The following is a 24,269-nucleotide window of genomic DNA, read 5'->3' on the forward strand; positions in this document are numbered from 1 at the left end:
TCATGCTTCATGTTTATTCATGCTGCCTAGTGCCTACCTTCTTTTGCTGATCCATCAACCTCATATCACACATTTGTTTATTACTAAAATATTTTAAAATCTCTATTAGTACAACTTCTCAAACCAAGATATGTACAATCATCTTTTTTTTGTTTGTTCAAAGTTCACAAAATTAACTCCCAAGCACCTCACCTCACTCCACATATTTTTATTACTTATTTTGTTGTGATTTAATAAAGCAAGAATACTTTTATTGGTACAACTATAACTGACCAATTACCTAATTAAGGAATGGTATACCGTATACAAATAATTTTCCTAAACAAAAAGTTGGTAATTAAAGAATAGAATACTCTCACTTCTTTTGAAAGTTTGGGTGATTTGCTAATTTGTAAGTAAAGTGAACAAATGTTGTATGATTAATATGATTAAGTAGCAAAGTAGCGCACTAATCATAGAACTTGCTACACTATATCAACAAGAAACCAAACAATGCTTTAATTAATGCTTTGAAAGCTTGCTAAACTTGATAGATCTATATACAAAATCATTCCTAGGAAAGCTATCAAATTCATGATGCTTTAATTAACAGTGCAACGATGAATCATAGTATGAAGTAATGGTACGATCTAAACCTTTAATGCTTTTATTGGTACAACTCTGACCAAAATTGTCATGCCACCAAAGATTAGATAGATGCAAGAGACCTTAATCGTGTCATCTCATTGCTAAATTTTGGGGTAATATAAGGTCATATCAATTAACAATTTGTTGAGCTAATATGGACCTCTTTTATTAAGGTCCACTGATGGTCCTTGCTGATTGTCTGGCAATAGCAGGTAGTTTTTTATCCTTTCCAGTTTACACTGTACAAAGTACCAAACTGAGACAAAAAGTAAGTTGTTGCACTGGTATTGTGTTGGAAACCACCGCCGACCAATTAATTCCACAATTATCATGGCTGAGTTTTTGGAATATAAAACGAATGAATAACCCAATTTGCAACAAATCCAGCTCACTATTTTTTTCCTTCTAAATCTTCAATTTCATCCTTTAAAAGGGTGACGAAACCCAGCAATAACACTTCCAAAAGTACAGCGACATCCTTGAAGCTGTCATCATTTTCAACAAGCTTCCCAACAAATCTAAAGGCTACGACATCCTTGTGTGATCAATCATTACATTAAGCAATAGGAAATTCATTCCAAATTCTTAATTTGATCAAATATTAATAAATTAGATGAAGGTAACATTCTAGGAAGCAGAGGCAGCGAAGAAGGCTTGCGACGAATCAAGGATGAACATTAATGGACTCTAAGCCAACCTTCTCTGGGTGTTGGCAGATAAAGGTCTTCTCCCACTGCTCCTATGTACATGAGGAATAGAGTGAAGAAAATAGAAAGGGAATTGAAAAAGTGTTTTGTATGGTGTAAAATGGAAAGGAATAAAAACTACCTACTATTGCCGGTTAATTAGTATGGACCATGGGTGGACCATAATAAAAGAGGTCCATATTAGGGGCTCCCTATATATATATATATATATATATATATATATATATATATATATATATATATATATATATATATATATATATAAAGTTGCTAACTAGTGCCCCAACGTCTTTGAATAAAAAATCCTCTAATAGAAATTTTGTCTTGAAAATACGAGTTTTTAAGTTTGTCTTAGCAATAATCAATGTCCTAAGGACATTGACTTTTGGATTTATAAAAACATACTCCCTCCATCCCTTAATGTAACCTCTCTTTGCTTTTTTCACATTTCTTAAGAAAAGTTGACAATGTAATTATTATGTCTGTTTTGTGTGTTAATATTACCATATTGTCCTTTGTTTGTATATGTATTAAATTTGACTTTTTAAATTTCAAAACAAGTTAGTAGTATTAATTAGGGGTATGTTTAGGAAAAAAATAATAAATGCATCTAGTAATTTGAAAAGAGGTTTAGATTTAGAGACAAAAATAAAGTCAAATGGGTGGTTAGATATAGGGACGGAGGGAGTATTGATGTTGTGATCCATTCGATAATCGTTATTCCCGATAAACGTAATCAGTAATAATGAGCTTTTGGGCTTGTGTTGAACAAAGTGTAGAACGAACCATTATGATGAAAATTGCTCTTTTCACTTTTAAAATTGCTCTTTTTTTTCAATTGTTTATTACTCAATCACTTTTTAGAGTGGTTGAGCACTTTTTAGATCGGTTGAATCGATCTTAAAAGTGTCAAACGACAGTTAACTTTCTCTGGACCAACAATAAATGGAAAAAGAGCAATTTGAGAAGTGAAAAGAGCAATTTTCCATTAGGATCCATGATGGATGGTACGCAAGTGTTGAGGCAAAATCCCTAATTAATTTTAAAGATAATAAACCAATATGATTAAAGAATTAATGGACTTTGATTATTTCCTTGGTATTTAACTTGTGCTCTTGAGTGTTTTACTAAGACAGGAACAAGGCTTAAATCATACCAAGAATCAAGTAATCAAAGGACATTTGATTTCAAGATCTAACACTGAAATCAGAAAGTTAGATCAGAATGTTGCTCAGAGGTCAGAATGTTCGCACAAGAGATCAGAAGGTTGCTTCTATACAAGCCCAGAATCTCAAGAACATAGATCAAGGTCATGCAAGGCACATGTGACATAAATAAATGTCAAGAGAAGTACTTCTGCATGGATCAAGCAATAAAGGCATCTATGATGATTAAAAGATTAATGGACTTTAATAGTTCTTGGTATTTGTGCATTCTTGAGTGATTAACCAAGACACAAACAATGTTTAAATCATACCAAGATACAAGAAATCAAAGTACATTTGAATTCATGAACTAACTCTGAAGTTCAGAAAGTTAGTTCAGAATGTTGATCAGTGAGTTGATCAGAACGTTCTGATAAGAGTTCAGAAGCTGAAGCTGAAGTTCAGAAGCTGAAGTTCAGAAGCTCAAGTTCAGAAGCTCAAACTCAGAAGCTCAAGAACATGCAAGGCACAAGTGTCATAAATAAATGTCCAGAAAAGTTCAAATGCATGGATCTATCAACAAATAAAGACATGGACAATGAATCATGTAAAAAGGATCTTTAATGTTCATCCAAGACTATGAACATTAAAGTACTAGGATTATTCCAATGAGAATATTATCCTAGATGTTGCATTCACTGCACTTCAGTCGTGTCTCTACTATTAGGATTGATTACATCAAAAGTAGTCTTACAAATCATCCTAAAGTAAGCACAAATGAAACATTCTGATGATCAGAATGTTCACTTCTGCACATGCTTCCAGCCATGAACAGTGTAGTTGGTAAAAAGAAGAAAAAGGTAACAAAAGGAGATCTTGCATCAGAGATAACTTGTACTCTGAACAAAATCAAGCAAATCTCCTAGAAGCATGGGCCTGAAGCTGCAGACCACTATCCTCTCTTTCCTGCACAAAGTCCAAGACAGATTTGGTTCACTTTATCCTACTTTTCCAGCAACTTTTGAAGCATATGGAGAAGCTACTTTTTGGAGGATAAAACTCAAACAAATCTCACATCACGTGCTGGGCAAGCCCAGAAATTCATCCAACATTCATCCATGATGAACCCAGATGAAGAACATCATGAATTTCCAACATTCTGATGAAGAACACAGCAACATTCTGATGTTCATCCTGGGAACTCAACAACATTCTGATGGTCAGAATGTTCACCCAGATTTTCAAGTAAAAGCTTGTGGGGCCCATGACACGTGGCATAACACCATTGGACACCCTACAACGGCTATTTGAGCCCAAAGACTCTATAAATACAGATCAAAGGCTCAGCAAAACTTGCACCTTGCCAAAGCATTCAAATAAACAACTTGAAGATTGTTCAAAAGCTCTTGCAACAGAAATTGATCAATGGCTAAGGCTTTCATTTACTTAGTGCACATCAATACTCTTTGTTATCTCTTGCAAAGATAACTTCTCTTCCCCCCTCCTCTGTTTGATTCTCAAACATCCAAACTCCACACCAATGCAAAGCATACAAGAAAACATCTTAAATATGTTTGAAGCTTTAGCATTCTAATTGGTCATCACTGAAGGCTCCTTCTACCTTCTTTATAGTGTAAACCAATTCTTCCTTATCTTGTTACAGATAAGATTCTCCCTCCTTTCTTCTCTGAATTGATCATCACTGAAGGGTCTGTATACCTTCTTTGTAGTGTAAATCAATTCTTTTTGTTATCTCTTCTAAAGATAACTTCTTCTTCTCCCTCCTCTGTTTGTTTCTCAAACATTCAACCTCCAAACATCTTGTAAACTCTCATCAAGCTTTAGGGGTTCTAAAGTGTTAGTTTGAGCTGAAGGTGTAAAAGTCTAAGTGGGTAACTTAGCAAGAAGAAAAGAAAGTCTCATCTTGCTTTAGGGGTACTAAAGTGTTAGTTTGAGCAAAGGTTGTAAAAGTCTAAGTGGTTAACTTAGCAACAAGGTGCAAGCCTGCTGAGGCTTAGAGAATACAGAGTTGTAAGTGTCCAGATGAACACAGATTGTAAGGTGCAGGATTTGAGAGGTTATCTCAAGCATCATAGTGGAAACTCTCACAAGATTGTGAGGAGTGGACTAACCCACATTGGGTGAACCACTATAAACTTCTGTGTGTTGATTCTCTCTTCCCTATACTCTTTACTTACTGCAAACACAAACACACACAAACACATTTACTTTGTTAAACTGTCTTTGCACTCAGACACCAGAACATTCTGAAGTCTGCTTTAAACTGTTTTTGCACTCAGACATCAGAACGTTCTGAAGTCTGCTATTAACTTAACTATTCCAAGTTTCCACTTGAGAATCATTTTTAAAGTTGCAGGATAATTTTTAAAGGGTCACAATTCAAACCCCCCCTTTCTTGTGACTATTTTATCCACTTCAATTGGCATCAGAGCCCGCCTCTATGGGTTGAGCACTTAACAGTGTATGAGGAAAAGATCCAGAAGGAAGTGATGTCAAAACTTGCAAATCAAAGGATATGTCACATCTGAATGATCTCTGAAGAAGAAGATGCAAAGATGGCAACCAGAGATGATTCTGAAGAAAAAGGAGAAGTCAACACATGAGTAAAGACAAACACAAGAAGTGAAGAGGTAAGAAATTCTAATCCTTATCTTTTATATAAAGTGTTTAAAAATATCTCATATGACTCATGCATTTTATCTTAAAAGTATGAACTTTTAAAATAATAACTTTTCTTGTATAAAGGAAGAAAATGTGACTCATGCATTTTAAAATATTTGAGAAACATAAGATTCTCAATATGCAAAAATTTGTAAGATTTAGAAAAGTCTGAATTTTTGAAACAAAATGATATTTCTAAAAGGGAAGTAAAATTTTGAAAATGACATATTCAACTTTTTAAAGTCTGTTAAGACCTTTAAAAAAAAAAGGCTGGTTTAGGTTTCATAACCTATCACTAACAAAAGTGAGAAGGTAAATAAAAATGATCATTTTGAAAAAGAATTCAACCATTTCAAAAAGCCATTTTATCCTAAATTAATATTGGTCTCAAAAGGTTGAGATTGGTAAAACATAATGTTCTTATTACAACAAATCTGATTATCTTAAATCAGAATGTGGTCATAAGAAAGAATCTCTCCAAAAGAGAGTCACTAACCTTCAAGGACCCAAAGTAATATGGGTACCAAAAGCTTTGTCAATCTGTGATGCAGGAATATTTGCTTCCAAGATTATATGTGAAGAAAATGTTCAATCACTAGAAGATAAGCAAATGGAATTTGCAACTAGTTTTGATCACAACACAGATGATCTAAAACTCAGACCTCAACACTGATGTGTTTCAAGATGATGGGAAAAACAGTTCAGACTGTTCAAGAAACATCTGAAATGGAAGATCAGAATGTTCAGGTGTCTGCAGATCAGAATGTTCAAGAAAATGCTCCTGATGATGAAGCTACTCAATTCAAAAAAATTGAAAGTTTCAAAGTTCATCCCTCTGTTTTCAAGCAAGAACAAGAAGACTTCTCATATTCTATATGAATTGGATTTCATACTCACATTCAAGCATTTTAAGATGTCTCTGAAAAAGTGAAGTGTATGAAGAAAAAAAATATCAAATCTTTAACATAAAGAATTTGACAACAATGAGGATTTTCCAACAATGGATCAAGACATCCTTGAAGAAACCTTCCAAGAAGTTGCAGACATTGCTAAGGAAGCTGTTCAGAAAGTTGATGAAGCTCAGAATGTTGAACAACGTCAAAAGGAAGTTGATGTTGCTGAGAATGGAAATCAGCAAGTTAAAGCAATACCTCAAATATTGAGATTGCAACCAATAAGGTTTGGGAAGCTGATGCAACTACTGAAACATGAATTCAGAAAAGTTGATGAAGTTCCTGCATAACAACTTTAGAAAGTTAATGAAATTGAAAAAGCTTCTGAAAAATACCTCAGAAAGCTAACAAAGCTAGAAGCCTTTATTGGAGAAGAATCCTTTAAATCTTCTACTGCTGAAACAATTTCAAAATCTGAAGTGACGTTACAAACATCATAAGTGAACTCCAGTTTGATAAACAATAAATTGTTCTAGAATCTGATGAGGATGAGCTAGCTGGAAATGAAGTTGGTTTTGATCTAAATATAGAGGAATTCAGCTCAGACCACAATGCAAGTGTCTTTGAGGACTCTCAGATGAAAAATGATGGAACAATTCCTTCAACTCAAGTTCAGAATGTTCAAGGAAACATTCTTCATGAACAAAGCATTTCATCTGTTGATCATATGTCTGAAACATCTGGATATGTTAAAAGACAGTCAGATCAGAAAGTTGGAAAGACTAAGAAGAAGAGAAGGCTACTGATGATTAAAATGCTTCAGAAGGACATCCTTATTGATGCTTGGAGTTCTCCATCCAAATGAGAAAGTATTTCAAAGAAAGAGAAGCATGCTCTCTTCATTGAATCTCAAAGTAAGGAACATCATCCTATAAGGTACACATTTATTTGCACTATAATAAATATGATGATTGAATGCATGTTTAATATATGCTTATATCAAATGTTTAAACTTAAATGCAATAATTGTTTCATACTTTGTTCACATTCCTTTCATGATGGTATGATACTCATTTACAACTGCACAAGTCATAATTGATGTTTAAATTCATTACATGATGTCTTATGCTTTAAATGTGTTACATCAATTTGTGAATACTTATCTTTTCACATTTGAAATAAATGATTTTGATACATTTCTATCTGAATTATTAACATGAGTTGCAAACTAAATCATCATTAGTGTTAAATAATTGATAGGAAGATTTATGTTTAATCATAAAAGTTGAATCATGATTTAAAACATAAAAAATGTCTTAATTTGTCAAACTTCAGAATAATCTGAAATGTGAAGACATTCTCTTGATTTCAATATGGTTTATGAAAATACCATTCTTCAAACATGATCTCAAATGAATCTTATGTTTGAATTAATCATTAGAAGATTTTTTATATACTTGATCCTCATTTTGATATTGTGTGTGATCTTGTTATAATCTTCAAAAAATGCTCTAAGGTCTGCATAGTTTGCTCTTAAACTTATATTGACCCTGCTTTGAGCATAAAAGTTTGTTTTAAACACTGTTGAATAATTATCTTACTTTAATTGCAAATTGAAGACAAAGATAAAATTGTAAGCATCAATATGTACTAGATTTCAAACATATGCAAAAGAATCTCATTTAACTTCAGTTAAAAGGATTTTTAGAAATCTAGTAGGTACTACTGATCTTGGCCTTTGGTATAGAAAAGGTGCTTGTTTTGATCTTGTAGTGATGCTGATTTGAGAGGAAGAATACAAGTGGCTCTTGTCAACTCTGAGGACAAGCAATTGATTGGATGGTCTTGCAGAAAGCAAAACACCATTGCTGAAGCTGAGTATGCATTTGCAGCTAGCTGTTGCTCTCAAATTTTGTGGGTAAGAAATCAGTTGCAAAATTACTCACTAAGGTACACAAGTACTCCTATTTTTTTTGTGATAATGCAAGTGCAATTAATCTTTCTATGAATCCTATTCAGCATTCTAGGTCTAAACATATTGAAATAAAGCATCATTTCATTAGAGACCATGATCAGGAAAAGAATATTGCATTAAGCTTTGTTGATACTGAAAATCAACTAGCTGACTTTTTCACAAAATCCCTTGTTGAGGATAGATTCAATTTTCTTAAAGAAAAATTGTTAATCATGAAAAATCCCAATAAAGATTGATTACAGATCACTAAGGGCCTTAGACTAAACCCCTTGATGTCATCTGATGCAAATCAGATAGATCTATCTCAATCTAGACATTCATCAGAATGTTCCAGAGCTCAGAATGTTCCTGAGTTCAGAATGTTCATCAGGTCAGAATGTTCATGAAGGTCAGAATGTTCAAAACCTGAAATCTGGGTCAGAAATCTCATGCGTGAGATTTTGTGTTGATTTTCTCCAGAAATATTTCTATAATCTTAAGCATTTAATGCTTGGTTATAAGAAGTTACATTTAAGGTTTAACCACCATGTAAAACCTTAACTATCAAATCAACCAATCCCCTTTCACTTTTTAAAACGGCTACTTTCTTCTCTCTCCCGTCCGTTCCAATTTTCCTCATTCCCAATGTAACTGCTACTTTTTCTTTCCTTCTTTCTTTTCACGTTTGGTCTATATAATCAGTAACAACTCTGATTATTTCACATCTACTTCAAATCCAAAATTCTTTCTTCTCATTTCCAAAAATTTCAAATCACTCTGTTCTTCATTTTTTTCGAAGAAACATGGCCAGAACCAAAACCACTTCAAAGTTCTCTGATGATGAAACAAATCAAGTGGAACGTTCTCAATCACCACCACCAAACACCGCTGCTGGTCAATCCTCTTATCAACAACCTTTGGATGAAACTCCTTTGCACACTGTTCTTCCAGATGTGATTATCCCTGCTTGTGATCCACCCAAATCTTCCCAATCAAAATCCTCTAAGAAACCCATCACCAAACCTAGACCCATTCCTACCAGACGATCAACTAGGATGAAGAAATCCTCAAAGGAACCAAAGGTCTCTCATGTGAATCTAGTCTCTGATGAAGAGAAGAAGACAGATTAAAGTGATGATGAAAAGGTAGAAGATTCTGAAGAGGAAATTGAAGAAGATCCTGAAGAAGAAATGGAAATCCCTGAAGAGGAAGATGAAGAGAAAGTAGAAGAGGACTCTGAACAAACTCTCATTGAAATGGTTAAGGCTGCAAGAAAAACCTATAAGAAGGAAAAGAAAGTTGCTTCTCCTTCAGAGGAAAAACCTTCATCTTAGCATGATGGTGAAAATGCTGCAAAAGTAGATGAAGAAGATGTAGAGGCTGATGAAGATGAAGCTTCTTCTAAAAGCATGGCAAAGGAAAGGATTTTGCCAAGGTTGCTGCAGTTATAAGGGCTCAAAGAGCAGAGAAGATTGCTCTCAGACCAATGAGCAGAACAAAATACTTTGAGTTTGGAAGCTTGGAAACAAAGGGGTGGAATCTGAAGGAGTTCACTGATCCACAAGGATGGACAGACTTTGTATCCCTACAAGAGCATACCTATGAAGATCTGGTTAGAGAGTTCTACACCAACTTGACTGTGAAGCAGAAGAAGAATGAAAATGAGAACTTTCTCATCTCATCTGTCAAGGGTATTCAGATCACTGTAACTCAAGACTTTCTCTCTGAAGCCTTGAAAATCCCAAATGAAGGTAATAAGCTGTTTTCTTGTTCATGGTACAATGATGTTAGAGTTAACCGTAATCAACTCATAGTCAAGTACACCAAAGAAAATCACACCTTTAACTCCACAAATCTAGAGGATGTCCCAAAAATCCTTCACAACATGGTTAGACATACCCTAGTACCCAAATGTGGATCTTTTGATGTTGTCTCTGATATGGACTTATGCATCATCTACCACCTCATGAACAAAACCAAGCTGAACCTTTGCTTCATAATCATTCAACATATGATTGATTCCTGTTTGGCCTACAAACAAACAGTTGTTGGGTTACCCTATGGAATGCACCTAACCCCCATCTTTCAGAAAGCACAAGTGCCTCTTGAGGGAGAAAAACGTAAGCTTGACTTCATGAAGTTCACATCAAAGACTTTAGGTCAACTTCGCATCACCACCTCTAACATGCCATCCTTCACAACTTCTGGGTCTACTAAGAGGATTTCTAATAAGAATGTTCAGAAAACCAGAAAGAAGAGAAAGGTGGAGGAAATCAGAGATGAATCTCCTAAGATTGAAGAAACCATACCTCCCTCTTCACCAGAGTTGGAGAAATTCTCTGAAATCTCCAAGTTTGCAAAGGAGATTGCTGAAGAAGGAAGCTCTCAGTTCAAAGCTTTTCCTGGAGAGTCACTAACTGAAGATGATGCTCAGAAGGATAATGATGCATCTCTTCAAAGGGTAGCTGAGAATGTTAAGCAAGCTATTGAGGCTCATAAAGGTATACCTCAAGCTGCTGATGGAAACTCTGTTGATCCAAATCAAAGAGTTGAAGAAAATACTGAGAAAGAAACTCAGAATGTAGATGAAGATACTCAGGAAGTGGCTGAGATCTTAGCGTCAAACATGTCAATTGAGGGAGATGCTCAAGTTGAACAAATGGAGTTCTCAACTAGATTTGACCTTAACATTGAAGATGTCAATACTGACTTCAACAATGAAGTATTTCAAGATGGTCAGGAATCAACTGTGGCTCAGGAAGTTGTAATTCCTGAAGCTCAGAATGTTGAAGTCTCTGCAGATCAGAAGGTTGAAGCTTCTGCTGCTGAACCAGGAGTTCAGAATGTACAAGTTGCTGAACCCATTCAAGCTGAAGAAAATTTTCCCTTTGTGGAAGTTGCTCCAACTACTAAAGAAGCACAAATAGTTGATCAGAATGCTCAAGGTGCTGAGCTGAATCAACCCTTTGCTGATCACCACATTGATCAAAATGCTTCTAATGAGCCTGCTATGTCAGCAGATCCAATGCCTCTGGCCTCTGGATCTTTACCATCTGAAGAAGTTCAACTTATGGCTCAGACAGCTCAGAATGTTAACCTCTCTTCTTCCACTATCGGGTCTGTTGCTGGTGCAAGCAACTTCTTGGTCTCTGATCTTCCCACTCCAAACACCATTCCCTCATACACTCCACCACCACCACCAATGAAAACCACCACTACAAGCAAGCTTCCCAACATGGCTGCTCTGTTTGAATCCCTCAATACCTTTGTGACTGCCAACAAAGAGAAGGCTGAAGCTTCTGATGCTGCTCCACCTGCTCCTCCCTCTAAGCCTTCAAGGACTGAGAAGTTAGCCTCTAGGGCACTCAGGGTCTCTACCAAGACTCACAAAATTGTGTGTGCACTGGCTGATTGGACTGTCAAAGTCCATGCTCCTGGTTTGGCCATTGCTGGACCAACCTTTGCTGACCAATCCATCTTTGATGAAGAACCATCCTCTAATTCTGGGGATTCTACTCCCTGAATCTGTCTGTGTTATCCTCCCTATCCTTTTTGCAGATGACTAAAGGGGGAGAAGCTTTAGGATTTAAGGTCTTAAGTTTTTCTTAGTTTTAGGCCCTAAGTAGGTCTAGTGATCAATAGTTATTGAAGTTTTTTAAACTTCATTTTTTGCTTGATCACATGCTATGAATTTCTTTTTTGTTTTGAACCATATATATCCTGTAATGTACTTCATGCTTTATATCAATGAATGAATATTGATTTTGGTTCAATCCTGCATATGTTTATTTTATGCAATATATTATGAAATTGAGGGGGAGCTTTTTAAAGTTCTTAAAAACTCTGCATAATGGATTATAAAAATGAGGGGGAGCATTAAAATAAATTTTCAAGCTCTGTTATTCTTCATATATATAATCAAAATCCATAATCCTAAATCATAGGTTTATCATCTTCAAAAAGGGGGAGATTGTTGAGGCAAAATCCCTAATTAATTTTAAAGATAATAAACCAATATGATTAAAGAATTAATGGACTTTGATTATTTCCTTGGTATTTAACTTGTGCTCTTGAGTGTTTTACTAAGACAGGAACAAGGCTTAAATCATACCAAGAATCAAGTAATCAAAGGACATTTGATTTCAAGATCTAACACTGAAATCAGAAAGTTAGATCAGAATGTTGCTCAGAGGTCAGAATGTTCGCACAAGAGATCAAACGGTTGCTTCTATACAAGCCCAGAATCTCAAGAACATAGATCAAGGTCATGCAAGGCACATGTGACATAAATAAATGTCAAGAGAAGTACTTCTGCATGGATCAAGCAATAAAGGCATCTATGATGATTAAAAGATTAATGGACTTTGATAGTTCTTGGTATTTGTGCATTCTTGAGTGATTAACCAAGACACAAACAAAGTTTAAATCATACCAAGATACAAGAAATCAAAGTACATTTGAATTCATGAACTAACTCTGAAGTTCAGAAAGTTAGTTCAGAATGTTGATCAGTGAGTTGATCAGAACGTTCTGATAAGAGTTCAGAAGTTGAAGCTGAAGTTCAGAAGCTGAAGTTCAGAAGCTCAAGTTCAGAAGCTCAAACTCAGAAGCTGAAGAACATGCAAGGCACAAGTGTCATAAATAAATGTCCAAAAAAGTTCAAATGCATGGATCTATCAACAAATAAAGACATGGACAATGAATCATGTAAAAAGGATCTTTAATGTTCATCCAAGACTATGAACATTAAAGTACTAGGATTATTCCAATGAGAATATTATCCTAGATGTTGCATTCACTGCACTTCAGTCGTGTCTCTACTATTAGGATTGATTACATCAAAAGTAGTCTTACAAATCATCCTAAAGTAAGCACAAATGAAACATTCTGATGATCAGAATGTTCACTTCTGCACATGCTTCCAGCCATGAACAGTGTAGTTGGTAAAAAGAAGAAAAAGGTAACAAAAGGAGATCTTGCATCAGAGATAACTTGTACTCTGAACAAAATCAAGCAAATCTCCTAGAAGCATGGGCCTGAAGCTGCAGACCACTATCCTCTCTTTCCTGCACAAAGTCCAAGACAGATTTGGTTCACTTTATCCTACTTTTCCAGCAACTTTTGAAGCATATGGAGAAGCTACTTTTTGGAGGATAAAACTCAAACAAATCTCACATCACGTGCTGGGCAAGCCCAGAAATTCATCCAACATTCATCCATGATGAACCCAGATGAAGAACATCATGAATTTCCAACATTCTGATGAAGAACACAGCAACATTCTGATGTTCATCCTGGGAACTCAACAACATTCTGATGGTCAGAATGTTCACCCAGATTTTCAAGTAAAAGCTTGTGGGGCCCATGACACGTGGCATAACACCATTGGACACCCTACAACGGCTATTTGAGCCCAAAGACTCTATAAATACAGATCAAAGGCTCAGCAAAACTTGCACCTTGCCAAAGCATTCAAATAAACAACTTGAAGATTGTTCAAAAGCTCTTGCAACAGAAATTGATCAATGGCTAAGGCTTTCATTTACTTAGTGCACATCAATACTCTTTGTTATCTCTTGCAAAGATAACTTCTCTTCCCCCCTCCTCTGTTTGATTCTCAAACATCCAAACTCCACACCAATGCAAAGCATACAAGAAAACATCTTAAATATGTTTGAAGCTTTAGCATTCGAATTGGTCATCACTGAAGGCTCCTTCTACCTTCTTTATAGTGTAAACCAATTCTTCCTTATCTTGTTACAGATAAGATTCTCCCTCCTTTCTTCTCTGAATTGATCATCACTGAAGGGTCTGTATACCTTCTTTGTAGTGTAAATCAATTCTTTTTGTTATCTCTTCTAAAGATAACTTCTTCTTCTCCCTCCTCTGTTTGTTTCTCAAACATTCAACCTCCAAACATCTTGTAAACTCTCATCAAGCTTTAGGGGTTCTAAAGCGTTAGTTTGAGCTGAAGGTGTAAAAGTCTAAGTGGGTAACTTAGCAAGAAGAAAAGAAAGTCTCATCTAGCTTTAGGGGTACTAAAGTGTTAGTTTGAGCAAAGGTTGTAAAAGTCTAAGTGGTTAACTTAGCAACAAGGTGCAAGCCTGCTGAGGCTTAGATAATACAGAGTTGTAAGTGTCCAGATGAACACAGATTGTAAGGTGCAGGATTTGAGAGGTTATCTCAAGCATCATAGTGGAAGCTCTCACAAGATTGTGAGGAGTGGACTAACCCACATTGGGTGAACCACTATAAACTTCTGTGTGTTGATTCTCTCTTCCCTATACTCTTTACTTACTGCAAACACAAACACACACAAACACATTTACTTTGTTAAACTGTCTTTGCACTCAGACACCAGAACATTCTGAAGTCTGCTTTAAACTGTTTTTGCACTCAGACATCAGAACGTTCTGAAGTCTGCTATTAACTTAACTATTCCAAGTTTCCACTTGAGAATCATTTTTAAAGTTGCAGGATAATTTTTAAAGGGTCACAATTCAAACCCCCCCTTTCTTGTGACTATTTTATCCACTTCAGCAAGGTAGAATGGTGCTTGGATTGGTGATTTGTAGTAGTGAGATTTGAAGCCACCTGTGGGTTTTAAAGACCCCCAGTAATCCTTGGTTTAGAGCTTAAGATTTGATTAATGTTGTTGTTTTTAGAGTTAATACTCTCTCTTGGTATTAGTCTTCTAAATTTGGATTCCTTGGAAACAAGAGAGGACAATACTTCATTCATTGCTCAAAAGGAAAAGTTTTAAGACATCCCTTCAACAAATCATTCAAAAGAAGCTAGAGAATTTCCTGTTACCATTTCTTGATCATGCAACAAAAGGTTTACAGGTACTCGATTTACAAGATATTCTTGAGAGGTTTACCTTTGATATTATCGGCACCTCTTTATTCGGATTTGATCCTAGTTGTCTTCCTTACAATTTCAATGAGTTCTCAGATATTGCGTATGTTAAAGCTATCTCTGTGATCGAGGATACAATATTGTCTAGGCACTGTATTCCAAAATGTGTTTGGAAGCTACAAAAATGGCTACAAATTGGTCAAGAGAAGAAGAACAAGGTAGCTCAAGAAAATATTCATAAATTCTTGGCCAACTGTATATCTCATTACAAAGACGATGAAGATAAAAGAACGTTTAAAAGCAACGAAGACGTGGATGAATCTCATTCTTGCCTGCTAAAAGAACTAATGAAGGAAGGATTGGGAAAGGGGGAAATGGCTGAGAAGTATATTAGAGACACTACTCTCAATCTCTTGGCTGCAGGAAGTGGAACAGTTAGTTCAGGTCTCAGTTGGTTCTTTTGGCTTGTTTCAACTCATCCTAATGTGGAAGCAAAAATTATTCAAGAGATCAAAGATAATTTTCTAAAAGAGGTTGATAAGCTAGTTTATCTTCATGGAGCTATTTGTGAAGCCTTAAGGCTTTATCCTCCTATACCATTTGAACACAAGTGTGCAATTAAATCAGATATACTACCTAGTGGAGACCATGTTGGTCCAAATACAAAGTTAATATACTCTTTGTATGCTATGGGGAGGATGGAACAAATATGGGGAGAGGATTGCTTGGAATTTAAGCCTGAGAGATGGATATCAGATAGAGGAGAAATTATACAAGTGCCATCTTACAAGTTCATAGCATTCAATGCAGGTCCTAGAAATTGTATTGGGAAAGATATTAGCTTTGTTCAAATGAAAATGGTTGCTGCTAATGTGTTGTGGAAGTTTCACATACATGTGGTGGAAGGTCACTTTGTTACTCCAAGGGTTGCTATGGTTCTTCGTATTAGCTATTGTTTTTTTTAAGTCTGCTGCTGTTTATGTAAGTCCTTTTTCCCTCGTGTTTTTTGAACTTTAACTATTAAGTTTGCACATTTTTCTGATTGGTTATTGCTGGAACTATTATTCATTGTGTTGTAAAACATGGAAATTTAGATTATGTCTTGTAGGATATATATTTGATTTGCTTCTGTTTGGTGATTTTTGTTTCTAAAATATAATGACACGAAGCTATGATTTTCCAAACTAGCTACATATTGTAAACACACTGCTTCTAAGTACACTTGATTTTTTTAGTTGGTTGTGTGAATCACTTTTCATGAATATTTGTAATGTTTTGACATGTCTATGTCAACTTATTGAAATCCATATTTTATATTTAAAGCAATGGATAAGTCATGGATTATGAAGCCACAAACGTCGGCTGCATACGGGCAAGGGATAATGGACTTCATTAATTTTGCCTTTAAAGACGAAGTGGAAAATGGTGAAGTAATATGCCCCTGTAGAGTTTGCCGTTTCAAAAAACATCAAAGTAGGAGCATAATGTTCGACCACCTTAAGTGGTCACCATTTCCAAAGGGGTACACTGTTTGGCTGCATCATGGGGAGTCCTTAGGAGAAACTAGTAGTGTCTCAACTAGTACTATTCCAAATATAGCTCAAGACACGGAGGTTGTTGAAGATCCTATTCAAAACATGATCAATGATGCGTTTGGAGTTGATAGGGATCAGACAAATGAGGTACCCATTGCATCAAATGTAGAGATTGATTGAGATGAAGATGTGATACCAAGTGAAAGTGACGAAAGGAATGAAGCCAAAGAATTCTATGAATTAACTAGAGATGGAGAACAACCCTTGTATGAAGGGTGTACAAGATATTCAAGATTGTCTTTTTTGTTAAAATTGTATCACATCAAGTGTTTATGTGGGTTGAGTGATAAGTCGTTGACAATGATTTTAGAGCTATTAAAGGATGCATTTGAATTTGCAAGTATTCCAAGTTCGTTCTATGAAGCAAAGAAAACAATTACAAAACTTGGTATGAATTATGTGAAGATACCTGCATGTTCCAACGATTGTATGCTTTATTGAGGTGAAGATGAAGACAGGGAGACCTGTAAAATTTGTAACACTTCAAAATGGAAATCAGGGGAAAAGGATTGTGTTGTCAATAATTGGAAAAAAGTTCCTGCAAAAGTTCTTCGTTATTTTCCATTAAAACCTCGATTGAAAAGACTGTTTTCTTCATCAAAGACTGCCGAGGATATGAGATGGCATGCAGTTGATAATAACAATGATGGAATGATGAGGCATCCTAGAGATTCTGAAGCTTGGAAACAATTTGACCTGAAACACACTTGGTTTGCATCAGATCCGCGAAACTTGCATCTTGCATTAGCTAGTGACGGCTTTAATCCATTTGGTGTAATGAGTTCAAATTATAGCATTTGGCCAGTTGTGCTCATCCCATACAACACTCCTCCATGGGTGTGCATGAAAGATACATCTTTTATAATGTCGATGATAATTCCTGGTAAATATTCGCCAGGAAATGATATCGATGTCTACTTACAACCTCTAGTCAAGGAGTCGAAGGAGTTATGGACAACTGGTGTGGAGACATATGATTCTTTTAAGAAAGAGGTGTTCACACTACACGCAACCTTGATGTGGACGATTAGTGACTTTCCGGGGTTAGGTATGCTTTCTGGTTGGAACACATACACCGGTTTTGCATGTCCTTCGTGTAACACTGACACTAAACCTTGTCGTCTTAAAAATAGCAATAAATGGTGTTTTGTGGGTCATCGTCGTTACCTTGATCGGAGACACAGATTTAGATTGAACAAGGTTCGCTTTGATGGTGAGCAAGAAATGCGCAGTCCACTGGTAACATTATTTGGACAACAAGTTCTTCAACAGGTTGAAAACATAAAGGTCATTTTTGGTAAAAAGCCAAAGAAAGCAGGGTTGTGAAAAAAAAAAGGCAAGAAACAACCTACACAAGGTGACCCTCCAAACCAGTAAAAAAAAAGAAAAAAAAAGGACAGGCAAGAGGAAATCTACAAAAGATGACCCTCCAATTTGGAAGAAGAAAAGCATATTCTTTGAAATTCCATATTGGAAGGACAATCTCCTGCGTCATAATCTTGACCCGATGCATATTGAGAAAAATGTGTTGGATAATATCATATATACTTTGCTTAACGATAGTTCAAAGAGTAAAGACCATGTTGATGCTCGAAGAGACCTTGAAGCTATGGGCATAAGATCTGACCTTTGGTGCAATGAAAATGGAAAAATTTCTCCGGCAATTTTTACTTTGACTGGTAAAAGTAAGAGGGAATTTTTAACAATTTTAAAGAATATCACAGTGCCTGATGGTTATTCAAGCAACATTTCTAGATGCATTAACTTGGAAGCTCTTAAGTTGAAAGGAACGTTGAAGAGTCATGATGGCCACATATTGATGGAACAACTTCTACCATTAGCCATTCGGACAACATTACCTACTGAAGTTTCAGCAGTATTGATCGAGTTATGCTCATTCTTTAGACAATTATGTGGTAAAGTATTGAATGTTGAAGATTTGGAAAAAATGCAAAACCAAATTATCCTCACTTTATGCCACATGGAAATGATATTTCCTCCATCATTCTTCACTGTCATGGTTCACTTGGTTGTTCACCTTGTTGAAGAAGTTAAACTTGAAGGTCCCGTTCAGTATCGATGAATGTATCCTGTCGAAAGGTAAATTATGTCGGATTTTATTCTTTCAATAATTTAGTAGTTTGTAAAGTTATTGAAAATAATATTATTGTGGTTCAATTTATAGGTACTTAGGAAAACTTAAGAAATATGTACGTAATAAAGCACAACCAGAAGGGTCTATTGCAGAAGGGTACATCATACATGAGATTCTTACATACGGTTCAAGGTATCTAGGAAACATTGAGACTAAATGGAATCAACCGGGTCGTGTAAACGATGAGCCTATTAATGATGTACAAATTGACCCGCGTGTAGCCGCATTATTTCCTAGAGTTGGAAAACCTATTGGTGGATCTTCACGTTACACTCTTACACCGATTGAAAAGTTACAAGCTCATAGACATGTTTTAACAAACTGCCCTGTAGTTGAGGACTATCTAATGTAAGTAATTTTATCACATCAAAAAACTATTTTACTACTTTTCAAAATTTTACATCTAATATGAAATAACCAAATAGGGAGTACAAAAGTATCATACGAAGTCAGCTAAGGAGTAGTGCAAGGACTACTTCTGAGGTAGACAAGAAGATTCATAAAGAGTTTGCTCGTTGGTTCTTCAATCGTGTTAGTGTTCATAAAACCATTTAGGTTCACAGAGTTTGCTTGTATGCGCTTTTAAGAATAAGAATGTGACTAACTGTATGTTTTATGGTGTTTAGATTTGCAACAATCTTGACACCATTGATGGACCAGATAAAGATGCTCTCATTAGTCTTGCTCAAGGTCCTTTGATAAAGTAAGAAGGTTCACTGCATACAATGTCAATGGATTCAAATTTCGAACAAAGGCGCGAGACGGGTTATTAAAAACACAAAACTGTGGATTTTTTGGCATGTTTGGGACACGAAGTTATTCAAGCAATAGTGATACCCAAATGAGATTTGGAGGGGTGCCTTACTATGGAAGATTAATAGACATCATTGAGCTTCGCTATGATGGCTTCACAGTGCCAATGTTTAAATGTGAATGGGCTAATACCACAAACCCAAGAAGCATTAAAATAGATAAGTTGGGTTTTAAGTCTATAAACTTTACAAGATTAACACATACCGGACAACATGAAGATGATGAGCCATTCATTACAGCGTTAGAAGCTCAAATGGTTTATTATGTGGATGATGAGAAGGAAGAAGGATGGAGTATACCTGTTCATTTGAAGCCAAGAGACTTGTATGACATGGGTGGAAATGATGAAATTATGGCCCCCATTGAGCCATACCCATCACAAAATTTAGAACAAATATTCTCTAATGATACCACACATATACAATTAGCAAGACCGACTACAGATGATGATTGTTAAAGAAGTCTAGATGATCTTGATTGCTAAGAAGTCTATGTAGTTGTTGTAACCCCGATGTACTTGTGATTGTTATACAATTAATGCAATGAAGTGTTACTTTTGCTAGTTTTTTCTTATCATACTCTGCTAGTTTTTACTTTTACTTGAGATTGTTATTTTTACATTTTACTTGTGATTGTTATTTTTACTTGTCTTTTTCCTCTTGTTGCTAGTTTTTCTTTATCCTACTTTGCTTAGCTATTTGCATCGTTCTGACTTGTTTATCATCAATCTTGCAGTGTAAAAACATGACACCATACGAGCAAGCAAAGTTGGAAAGAATGGCAGAACTTAAACAAAAGATGGTGGATCTAAAGATTCCAATTATCTCTCAAGAACTTGCAAAATCCTTTTCTGCCACTTCAAAACCTTCATCAAAAAAGGTTGTAGGCTCTAAACATTCTAATTCTCTCTCTTAAGATATATGTTCTTATTTTTCTGTCATTTGATAATGTGAAGGGAAAATCAAAGTTTGTACAACCCGGAGCTCTTGAGGCAGCCAATAAAAAGCGCCTCCGTTCACAAGGTTTACCACATGCAGCCAATAAGAAGCGCCTCTGTTCACAAGGTTTACCACATGCAGCTTCACAGCCTACACATGTGACACCTTAACCGCATGATCATGTTACAGATCCACCACCCACACATGAGACACCTCCATCGCCTACACATGTGACACCTTCACCTACACATGTGACACCTACACATGATATTCCGTACCATGGCTCTGGAGATGATGATGTAGATGATTATGTAGATGATGATGTAGATGATGATCTAGATGATGATGTAGATGATGATGTAGATGAAGATGTAGATGAAGAGCTGGACATTACTGATAAAAAGAAACCAAGATAATGGGAGGTTGATGTTATAAGTATGTAATCTAGTGTTCCTATTTGTGGGTCTGTGTTTTTTCTCTTGTAGGTGCTGTTATTGATTGTTTTAAATGGTTAACTTATTCTGTTATTTGTTAGATGCGGCGGGTCATATTTCAAGGAGACGTTTAACAGTGGCAGATGTGCTTGAAGAATCTCCAAATGGAACCAGGATAATGACTCGATGGAATGATGTTCCTCAACCGGTGGGGCAATCTGCTAAATTGTTAGCAAATTATTTGGGCCAATTGGCAAGGCAATTTAAAGATTTCCCGATAATGGTTGAAAGATGGGATGCTGCAATTTTAAAGGAAAAGAAAACTCAGTTTTATGATAGCAAAGTAAAGGTATAATTGATATATATTTGAATATATATGATTTTTATTGTTTTTTGTGTTAACTAACAATTTGCTTTTTTATGTTTATGTTTATGTTGTAAGACAAAGTTTGTTGTTGATGATGATGGAGACCATAAAAAATATGTTATCTCTAGCCTTGGAAAGAAATGGAAGGATGGAAAGTCTCGATTGTTTAAGAAACATTACAAATGGGAACTCACATTAGAGGAGAATCTCAAAAAAAACCGTCCAAGTTTTATTAACCCAGATCATTGGGATGTTTTTGTCAATTTTAGGAGGAAGGCTGAACAAGTGGTAAATTATAGTTTCATTTGTATTTTTTTTTTAAGCTTTTAATTGATGCGTGTATAAAAATTATTGTTTCAATTAATGCAGGCGATTGCACAAAAAAATGCAAGAAATCGGAAAAAGCAAAAAACTCCTCATACACTAGGAACTGACTCGCTTGCGATCAGAAAAGATGAGTTGGTATGGTTCACTCAAAGATGAGTTTATATTTGATATGTTGCTTTTATGTGTATGCAATACTCTGCAATTTACCTGTAGGCACATCTCTTTTTAGTTGATCTTATCATCTCAACTAGGCAATTACTGATCTCATCTGGACGTACATTATAAGATTGTTTGGAAATGAACAAGTAATTATCATATGTGCTTACTTGTAGGAATTGAGATATGGTCGAGAATATAGCAGGGGAGATATGTATGCTGTTTCGCATAAAGATGCCAAGGGAAAATTTGTCAATGAATATGCAAGGGAAAAAGCTGTAAGTGACAATTTCTTTTTTGCACAATTGAAAAAGAGGTCATAATACCTCATAGCTCGCCTAAAATGAAATGTTTGACATTATCACTGTATTATTGCCTAAAGAGGTCATAACATTGAAAGTTTATGTTTTGTTTAATTTATGAAATGCTTGACATTATTGCCTCGTGATTGTCTTTTGAGGTAACAGTGTGCTGTCCTGTGGTTGTTGTTCGTGTCTGGCTGTTGGGGGTCGTGTGGCTTCGATTTTGGCCTGCTGTCATGACAAAACAGCAGCTGTTGGTGCTGTTTCTGTCGGCTGGGCAGCTGGTTTTTTGGGTCGGTTGTGATTGTGTTAGGTGCTGCCAATTTGGGTCTTTTGGTTGGGGCTGTTCAGATGGGTATTGGCTTAGCTATGGGTTTGAATTTTGGGATTGTTACTAGATTTCAAAGTCATAGTGGTTGTCTTGCATGTGCTGTTTTTGCTGTTTCTATTGCGCCTGTGTTGTTGAAATGCAAGTTGAAATATATGCAGGAACTATTGCAAGTTGAAATGCAAAACACTCAATGTGAGAATGAAGCATTTGTCAATGTGTTTGGAAAGGAATATACTGGATATGTCCGTTCTATGGGGCTTGGCATAACACCATCTCAAATCTCTAGTCGCTCTACTAGATTAGCCTCATCTTCCATCGAGGCTAATGAGAAAATGTTGAAAATGCAAGTCGAGATTGATTCTCTTAAGGAGAAGGCTTCAGAAGTTGATGTCTTGAAGGCGCAAGTTGCTTTATTAATGCAAATGCAATCGAAAAATTCTAGAGACAAAGAGGTAACTTTTACCTCCATTGAATATGTGTGCCATAATTTTAGTTTCCTACATTAAAGATTGCCATAGTTATTGTTTGTCACCCTGCTGACAGGGTTATCTAACTTTTGTTCTGTTGAATCTTCTCTACCCACTTGAGTTTTTGATAATTTCTAAGTTTAGGTTGAATAAGTATAATCTTGAGTCACTTTCATGGTTTATAGACACACTTACTTAGTCCAGAGGTCTTTATTTGATATTATTAGAAGTTTAACTATGAACATTATTGCCTCTGTCTCATCCATTATACCCTTGTTCATGCATTATTGATGAAAACTAATCACTGTCGTATTTATTTTTCTTCTTTTCAGCCAACAAATTTAGAAACAAGAGATGGTAGACATTCATCTGAGTCTAGCCACCGCCTTCAGGATCATTGAAGCAACATCACTAGGGAACTTCTAATTTTGCTACAGCTGTTTTGTTATGGACTTCTAATTTTGCTACAGCTGTTTTGAATGTTCAATCACTAGTGTTTCGGTTTTTTGAATGTTTAAACTTGGTACTATATATCTTTTGGTTTAATTAAGGATGTATGGATCAAACTTCTTACTCTTGAATTATGTATATTTTGCATTTTAAGTCTTTAGTAATATATTTTGAGATTGACTTCAAATTCTGTAGAAAAAATTTCAAATTCAGGGCATATCAATTTCAAAAAGTAAATAAATTTGTACATTTAAAAAAAAACAAATACATTTGTGACTGTTCAAACAGTCGCAGGCATTTTAAATTTTAAATTAGACATTTGCGACCCTTCCCCAACTGCCGCAAGTCCCTTGAAATCCATTTGAATCTCCTCATTTGCGACCCTTAGCAACTGTCGCAGTGCCTTTTGCGACAGTTGGTACGACCCTTCTATGAAGGGTCGCAAAAGACACTTGCGACCCCAACATCCGTGACTGTTGGGGAAGGGTCGCAATTGTACATTTGCGACCCTTCTAACAGTCGCAATCTGCCATTTTAAAGGTCGCAAAATGCAGTTTTTCTTGTAGTGATTTTTTCCTTGTATTAAAGTTGATAGTCATTCAGTGTGTGATATCTGTCATTACTCTAGACATAAAAAGCTTCCTTTCAAGCTCAGTGTAAATAAAGCTAGTCATTGTTATGAACTAATTCATTTTGATATATGGGGTCCAGTTTCTATTAGTTCAATTCATGGTCATAAGTATTTCATTACTGCTCTTGATGATTACAGTCGTTTCACATGGATCATGTTGTGTAAAACAAAATCTGAAGTTTCAAAATGTGTTCAAAATTTTATTCTTATGCCTGAATTTTATTCTTCCAAAGTTAAAACTCAATTTGACTGCAAAGTTAAAACTGTCAGAACTGATAATGGTCCAGAGTTTCTCATGCTTGAATTTTATTCTTCCAAAGGCATAGAACATCAAACTAGTTGTGTTGAAACTCCCCAACAAAATGGGAGAGTAGAAAGAAAACATCAACATATCTTAAATGTTGCTAGAGCCTTGCTTTTTCAATCAAAACTCCCAA

At 35.6% G+C, this 24,269-nt stretch overlaps 3 protein-coding genes and 2 pseudogenes across 3 annotated transcripts; all 5 read left to right on the forward strand.

The window, feature by feature from the left end:
* Positions 1–6,161: 6,161 nt before the first annotated feature.
* LOC146953539 (uncharacterized) lies at positions 6,162–6,919 on the forward strand. Its single transcript, XM_085741671.1, has 2 exons — positions 6,162–6,392; positions 6,602–6,919. The coding sequence occupies exons 1-2, from the start codon at positions 6,162–6,164 to the stop codon at positions 6,917–6,919; spliced, it is 549 nt and encodes a 182-aa protein (XP_085597797.1).
* Positions 6,920–9,198: 2,279 nt separating this feature from the next.
* LOC146953540 (uncharacterized) lies at positions 9,199–11,531 on the forward strand. The gene is made up of 2 exons (XM_085741675.1): positions 9,199–9,306; positions 9,417–11,531. The coding sequence occupies exons 1-2, from the start codon at positions 9,199–9,201 to the stop codon at positions 11,529–11,531; spliced, it is 2,223 nt and encodes a 740-aa protein (XP_085597801.1).
* A 3,026-nt stretch (positions 11,532–14,557) lies between these two features.
* Positions 14,558–15,831, forward strand: LOC146953541 (alkane hydroxylase MAH1 pseudogene; annotated as a pseudogene).
* On the forward strand, positions 15,815–23,388 carry LOC146953542 (uncharacterized). The gene is made up of 9 exons (XM_085710531.1): positions 15,815–15,847; positions 20,165–20,308; positions 20,385–20,802; positions 20,903–21,150; positions 21,244–21,456; positions 21,538–21,630; positions 21,828–21,929; positions 22,443–22,736; positions 23,084–23,388. The coding sequence occupies exons 4-9, from the start codon at positions 20,980–20,982 to the stop codon at positions 23,150–23,152; spliced, it is 942 nt and encodes a 313-aa protein (XP_085566657.1). The 5' UTR covers positions 15,815–15,847; positions 20,165–20,308; positions 20,385–20,802; positions 20,903–20,979; the 3' UTR covers positions 23,153–23,388.
* Positions 16,158–19,886, forward strand: LOC146953543 (uncharacterized; annotated as a pseudogene).
* Positions 23,389–24,269: the final 881 nt, after the last annotated feature.

Source organism: Medicago sativa, chromosome 1 (assembly GCF_051527215.1).
Source record: "Medicago sativa cultivar Bolivia chromosome 1, Bolivia_mono, whole genome shotgun sequence".
Classification (NCBI taxonomy): Eukaryota; Viridiplantae; Streptophyta; class Magnoliopsida; order Fabales; family Fabaceae; genus Medicago; species Medicago sativa.

Bases quoted from the DNA above. Each gene is read 5' to 3' on its own strand.
- LOC146953542 (XM_085710531.1), top strand. From the start codon at position 20,980: ATGACTCGATGGAATGATGTTCCTCAACCGGTGGGGCAATCTGCTAAA. The intron at 21,457-21,537 runs GTAAATTATAGT...CAATTAATGCAG, and splicing joins GGAGGAAGGCTGAACAAGTG to GCGATTGCACAAAAAAATGC. The intron at 21,930-22,442 runs GTAAGTGACAAT...AAATATATGCAG, and splicing joins AATATGCAAGGGAAAAAGCT to GAACTATTGCAAGTTGAAAT.
- LOC146953540 (XM_085741675.1), top strand. From the start codon at position 9,199: ATGGAAATCCCTGAAGAGGAAGATGAAGAGAAAGTAGAAGAGGACTCT. The intron at 9,307-9,416 runs GTTGCTTCTCCT...TTCTTCTAAAAG, and splicing joins CCTATAAGAAGGAAAAGAAA to CATGGCAAAGGAAAGGATTT.
- LOC146953539 (XM_085741671.1), top strand. From the start codon at position 6,162: ATGGATCAAGACATCCTTGAAGAAACCTTCCAAGAAGTTGCAGACATT. The intron at 6,393-6,601 runs GTTCCTGCATAA...GAATCTGATGAG, and splicing joins AATTCAGAAAAGTTGATGAA to GATGAGCTAGCTGGAAATGA.